Source organism: Pinus tabuliformis, chromosome 8 (genome assembly GCF_031772625.1).
Source record: "Pinus tabuliformis cultivar Carrire ecotype Pingquan chromosome 8, CPIR1, whole genome shotgun sequence".
Classification (NCBI taxonomy): Eukaryota; Viridiplantae; Streptophyta; class Pinopsida; order Pinales; family Pinaceae; genus Pinus; species Pinus tabuliformis.
Window position 1 is genome coordinate 1,984,834,616 of NC_142294.1, and position 6,213 is coordinate 1,984,840,828.

The 6,213-nt window shown below is 37.7% G+C and overlaps 1 protein-coding gene across 1 annotated transcript; it reads right to left on the reverse strand.

Moving 5' to 3' along the window:
• Positions 1-4,331: 4,331 nt before the first annotated feature.
• LOC149244401 (MLP-like protein 423) lies at positions 4,332-5,384 on the reverse strand. Its single transcript, XM_089367991.1, has 2 exons — positions 5,158-5,384; positions 4,332-4,761 (listed from the first exon to the last, which is right to left on the reverse strand). The coding sequence occupies exons 1-2, from the start codon at positions 5,330-5,332 to the stop codon at positions 4,481-4,483; spliced, it is 456 nt and encodes a 151-aa protein (XP_089224117.1). The 5' UTR covers positions 5,333-5,384; the 3' UTR covers positions 4,332-4,480.
• Positions 5,385-6,213: the final 829 nt, after the last annotated feature.

Consider the following 6,213-nt stretch of genomic DNA (forward strand, 5'->3'; position numbering starts at 1 on the left):
CTCACACCACTTTCTCATGTCCTTTTTTGGTTTCGCGGCACTGTTCTTTGCTTGCTACTTTGGCGGGTTGTCTTGGGCCGCCCCACCTTGGTTTTGTCCTTTGTTCTGTAGTTTGGGGGCACCTTTCCCTTGTTTTGGATTTGCAGATCCAAAGTCTCGCTTCTTCTATTTAAACTTTTACTCGACCTTGGTGGCATATCGGTATGCCGTGCCGAGTGAGGAGATGTTCAGGAATTCTATTTCTTCCTGGATGTACTTGTGTAGAAGCCACGGTATTTGAGTACCAAATGATGCTCTGTATCCTTGATACCCAACTTTGTGCGAAGGGTATGGAAAATATTGGTAAACTCTGGCATGTCTTGGTCCCTTCTCTACCGCAGCATGGTCCACTTTATGTATTGATTCTCATAGCTCCCAACAGGGTAGTACTGCTCCTTGATGGCATCCCAGAATGAATTCCAAGTGGGTGCAGCTGAAAATAGTGAACCTGTGCTTTCATCCTTCTGCTCGGAGTAGGTTTCCCACCAATCCTTAATGTGGGGGACTGCTTTGAGAAGAGCGAAAATAATATTTTCCCGACTGGAAAAATCATGAATAGAAAATAACCCTCTAGCACATTTAACCATTTATCAATGAAATCTGCGTCTATCTGACCCTCGAATATGGGATTTCAAAATTAACTTGTACCTTAAACGGTGTGGTGTTTCCAGAGTTGATGTTGGAAGCTGATGCGTCGCCCCTGGGTAGCCGCTGAAGAATTTGGGCAAAGTTGTCCATCATCGTGTTCCTTTGTCGCTCGAGGGATTCTTCGAGCAAGATTTTGATATGATCTCCTGCCCCCTCATCCTTCTTTTCATCCACCATGGGAGGTCATTTGGATTTGCGAGGCTGGTCTTGCAAAGGTTCAACCAGTTCAAGCCCTAACTCCTATATCCCGACCTCGTTGGGGACATGCAAAGAAAAACAGAGAAGAAAAGTAGACTGCTCTGATACCACTGATCCGGATTTAAACAGGAATGCAACAAATTATAGAGATAACCGTAAATACAGAGATGCAGTGGAAATAATACTTCATTTCATTAATGTAAAACACTGAAATATGCTTACAAACAGGAATGGAAATAAACCAGCTAGGGCGATGGTAGCTTATCTCTGAGAAGAGATGTGGCGGCTACATGCCTCTGAACTGTCTTACAATGAGGCTCAAGGGCATTTTTATTATTGAACAATAAGAGCAAACCATAAACAACCAAAACCCTAACCCGAGGAGATGTAACACCGAGAGTTTATGGGCCCCGTTGGGGTGAGTTGGACAGCCAACTTCCTGGGGTCGCGACTTGGTCATATTATCTCCGTTTAACACGCATGATAGCCCATTGGAAAGATCTCTCCGAGGACTACGACGGAAAAGACAATTTTAAATAGAAAATCACTAGCGATAGATTTCCCAAAAAACGTCGTTTAGGGCCTCAAAACTGCTCCGGAAGTTTAGGACCCGAAAAACTGCTAAAAATAGTAAACTGTGCTATAATTAAGGAAACTGAAAAACTGAAAGAAGCAATGGTGGGGGTCCAAGTGGAATTGGTGGGTAGCCACCAATATCCACCTGGATCAGTGTGAGCTCCAAACCATCCTAGAGTACACTCATAAAGCACCTCGTCTGCCAAAGTCCAATGACCTCCCATGAAACTCAAACTCAAACCCATACAATCCCTCCAGAGCCAAGTAAGAATGTGAGGTCTTTGTAAAATATCAAGTGCAATAAGCACATAGGCCATAGACTCTAAACGAGCACAAACTGCAACTGACCAAGAGCATCTGCATGGCCATCTAATACTACCACCTCTGCTACATACGAGGGTAACCTTAAACTATGGAACCACGAGCGTACACCACACACATGTCCATCTAAAGAAAAAAAACTTCTAAGGGGGCCAAAAAGGAGTCAACCGAAATGAGCGTGTAATTGAGGGGAGTCGTCATCACAAAATTCTCCAGGTCCATTCTAGTGACAGCATTCCTACTCTTATCATCACTTCCGGTACCGGCAGGGGAAATGACCAAGACCAGGACCTTCCCTTCGCTATCTCGGGTAAGTGACCTTACCTTACGGAAATAGCTTCCCGCCCTTTGGAGGCTATTTCCCCTTCTCCTCCCTCTGGAACCATGTCCGTTTAAGCCGCGAAAGGAAAATAATGACTAGTGGATAGATTGAGAAACAAGAGAAAATACACATAATCTCCTCATAAAAACAAGTAAAAATTATTGAGTGCAAGTGTAATCATCCTCACTATCAAGATAAATTCAATAACTATCATCCCACAAGTTATCTAACAACCACATTGCTCTTATTGCTTGCTATATGCAAAAAGATAGGTTTTTTTTTAAATTAGTGATACCGAAATCCCAACAATCAAAATGGGAGATATCGCTTACTTTTGCTTACACAAGCTTTGCAATATGGTTTAAAATTATCTAAATTTAAAAAAAATAATTTAATAAATTAAAATTTAACTCACTAATATATTGTAACGGAGTAGATTCTTACTTACATTGGGGTAAAGTATTAATTAAGAGGTTGAAGGTATCACTATAATTTCTAAATGAAAGCACACAACCCAACACAGCGATCACGAATCAAACTCTCAAATCCCTATACATAGGCCACGACACATAGCCATCACCAATCAAACTCTCAAATCACTATACATAGGCCACGACACATAGCCATCACCAATCAACACTCTCGAAGGGACTAGAGATCGAAATATTAGCTTAAAACATGTTGAAATATTGATATTGTTACTAAGAATCCATATATTCAACATGACATGTCCAAATTAGATATATTAATTGTATGGGCAGAAGAAAATATTTTCATAAAACAATTACACAAGTAAGGTGGGGGTGGACAATGTAAGGATAAGCCGAGTGAATAAGTATTATCTCTTGGTGTTATAGTGGCAGCTATGAAATTTGATCCTGGGTGCTTGGCAGTATTATCTCTTGGTGTTATAGTGGCAGCTATGAGGTTTGATCCTGGGTCTTCCATAGATTAGGCCTGGCAATTACCGATTCACCATGTAGTTAAAAAAAAGAACAGATAAATAAGTGATATACAATCTATGGTTGCGATACATAAGACATACAGCCCATACAATTTCATTGCAGCAAATGTAGCGAGTCCATCCATCTCCCTCCTCCTAACAGTGTGAAACGTCATAAAGTGCCATTATGAAAAATTCAATCGTCACTGTATAAACCCTTTGGATGCCAAATTGCAGCAAATGTAGCGAGTCCATCCATCTCCCTCCTCCTAGCAGTGTGAAACGTCATAAAGTGCCATTATGAAAAAGTCAACCGTCACTGTATAAACCCTTTGGATGCCAATCCTTATTAGAAATGAAAACAAGATTTGTTATAAATAAATAGTTCCAACTCTCTTTTTCCGTGGATAGCCTATAGGAGCCCCTTAGGCAATAATTGAATCATTTGACCTAGATCTTGAGTTAGCAGTTTCACTAGCATCTCGCGTCATTCGAGCTTGCCTAAGGTAAATTTGAAATAAAATAAAAATAATCTTATATTATTATTTTTTTATTAATTTTTATGGGTAGTTAAAATAAAGTTATTTTTGAGTTAAAAATTTATGAGAATGCATGGTATAGCTTATTGTCTTAGTGTTAAATATAGTCTATTTAAAAGAAAATTAAATTAATTGATCTATTAAACTACTAAAAGATCAAATATATTTACATCCCAAAATTTTTGATAGCTTCAAGTAATAAATAAATCTAGAGTTAAAATAAATATGACCATTAAACTCTGTAAAGATATCCATTCAACTTTTCACCTTATATAAATAAATAATGATATAGGGCTATTGTATAGCAGGGATAAGTAGTGCCTATCCAAGGAAAGGACGAGAAAATTGTCCGTGAATATTTTATGTGCAGCCCATGTTGTGTTACAGCAACGTGTGCGTGTGTTTTTTTTTTTTTTTTTTTTTAAAAATAGTAAGCAACATCATATGCTTAATTTAGTTTGGTTGGTGATAGATTAACAAAATATCCTCCAAACGTAGTAGATCTCTCAAATTTTAGATTGACTCCAAAAGCTCCATGCAAAAAAACAAAAAATCTTAAAGAAATTGAAGATCATGGTTGATTGGTAACTTCGTGTGAATGAGGTGAACATATGCAATTGCTGAACCCAAAAGACATCCACAGGCTTAAAACCCTAACACTGAATGCAAAACAAGACATCCACAGGATTAAAACCCTAAAACTGAATGCAAAACAAAGATGTGAATCTAAATATGAGAAATATATCAATAACTTCAAATCCAATGAAATAAAAAGTCCCTCAGCATGGAACCATTTCCTTGCGCAAAGAGACTCCGGAGGACAAGGTTGTGGCAATCAACACTGTGATCCATTATTCCATTATACTAAACATGATATCGTCCATCAGGTGAACCTCAAGCTGCTGTCAGCAGATATCCTTCCACAGCCTTAAATGTGTTGATGGCTGCTTCCTTGATTGGCTCTGTTGGGGGGGTTGCGTTGCCTGCTGGTTCGAACTCAACGTTCCAGCTTAATTTGGAGGAATTGGCATCAGCTCCTGGAATTACCTTCAAGGTCGGCTTGAAGACCTTGAATATGCTCAGAATCTCGCCCTCGATCACTGTATAAGTAACGGTCATATTAGTTTCGTCCAATGCTTCAATTTTCTCGGATGCATGGGTAGCCCCTTTCATTCCTGCAACCAACAAGGATATTTTTCATTATACTCTTTACATAAATTTGTAGGCAAAAGAATAGTCTAGTATAGATCTAATGAATCTAATCTAGATTGAGAAAATATTTTAAAATCTAAGTTTTAATTTTTACTCTTTTAACAGTTGTTAAAGTTATTTTTGAAATTTACAATGATGTGAAGAATCCAAGACACTATATTTTTTATCATAAATTTAAAAATATTTTTGTAATCCACTATCTAAAAATATTCTTAAAATCTACCATCTATTCTACCATCTATTTAAATTCAAAAATGTAAACAAACCCTGTATAACTGTTAAACAAATTATGAAACCTCTGCACATTACATGATTTTGAATTCCAAAACTCGGATTTGGAAATCAGAGTTGTTTCATACCTTCTCCGTATTTCATTTTGCGCATGGTGCCCACGTTACCATCTCCGATGACTTCAATGCTTTTGAAATGAGAGGGCATTATCTTCGGAAATAATGTTGCAGAATCCTGAATGGCACCCCACAGTTTCTGAGCAGAAACCTTCAAATCTATCTCCACGCTCACAATTTGCGCCATTTTTTTCAGCTGAAGCCTTACAACAAGCAGAGCAAAACCAAAATTATGTGTTGGAAGGCTACCAGTGTTGGGAGGTGGGACGTCTGAAGGAGTATATATAGGCGGTGCCAGGACAGAGATGATGATATAGCCATAAAGGCACTCGGCCAAACAATGAAGAACGCGTGTATAGGTAGGCGCTGTGAGCTGTACACATGTGATGATGTCGTTATCTCGGAAGTTTGCGTAAATGTGAATGGAAGAGTTCGGTTACCAATTAAATTATTTAGTTATTGCTTTCAACTTTATGGTTTCGATTCTCGTGTCTAGTGGAAAGTTATGGAAATTTTGGTCGAAAAATGTAGCGAGGATTTTTGTAAATCCAAGTTATAGTTGTTAAACTTCAAAATTTTAGGTGTTGTAGACGTTTTTGATGGTGTTGAAATTTTTTTGCCCGGATTCTGGGCACAATTCCTCCACCTAGTTAGACTACTATGTTTCAATTTACTTTAGCTTTGGCAAAGTACAAGTGCTTTGACGCTCAAAGTCTCATGAGTTTGGCTTTGAAGAGATCATATAAAATATAACAATATTAAAATTATTTTATCATTATTTATTATTTTGTTTTTTATTGTTTATTATTTTATTTAAAATTGTTCTGAGTGGATGTAAAAATATATGCTTTTTTTAAGAAGTTACAAGTTGGTGTTTTGGTAGACTTAGTAGTCAAATCTTTGAGTGGAGGTGGGTCTTTTATCCCACAAACAAGGGGTCACATACGCCAATTTGGTGTTCCCTTAGCGTGACCTTAAAATTGGATAATGATAATAATAATAAAGCATACAAAATTCCGCCAATTGTTATAGTGTAATATTATATTACTTCAAAAATTGCTCAAATTT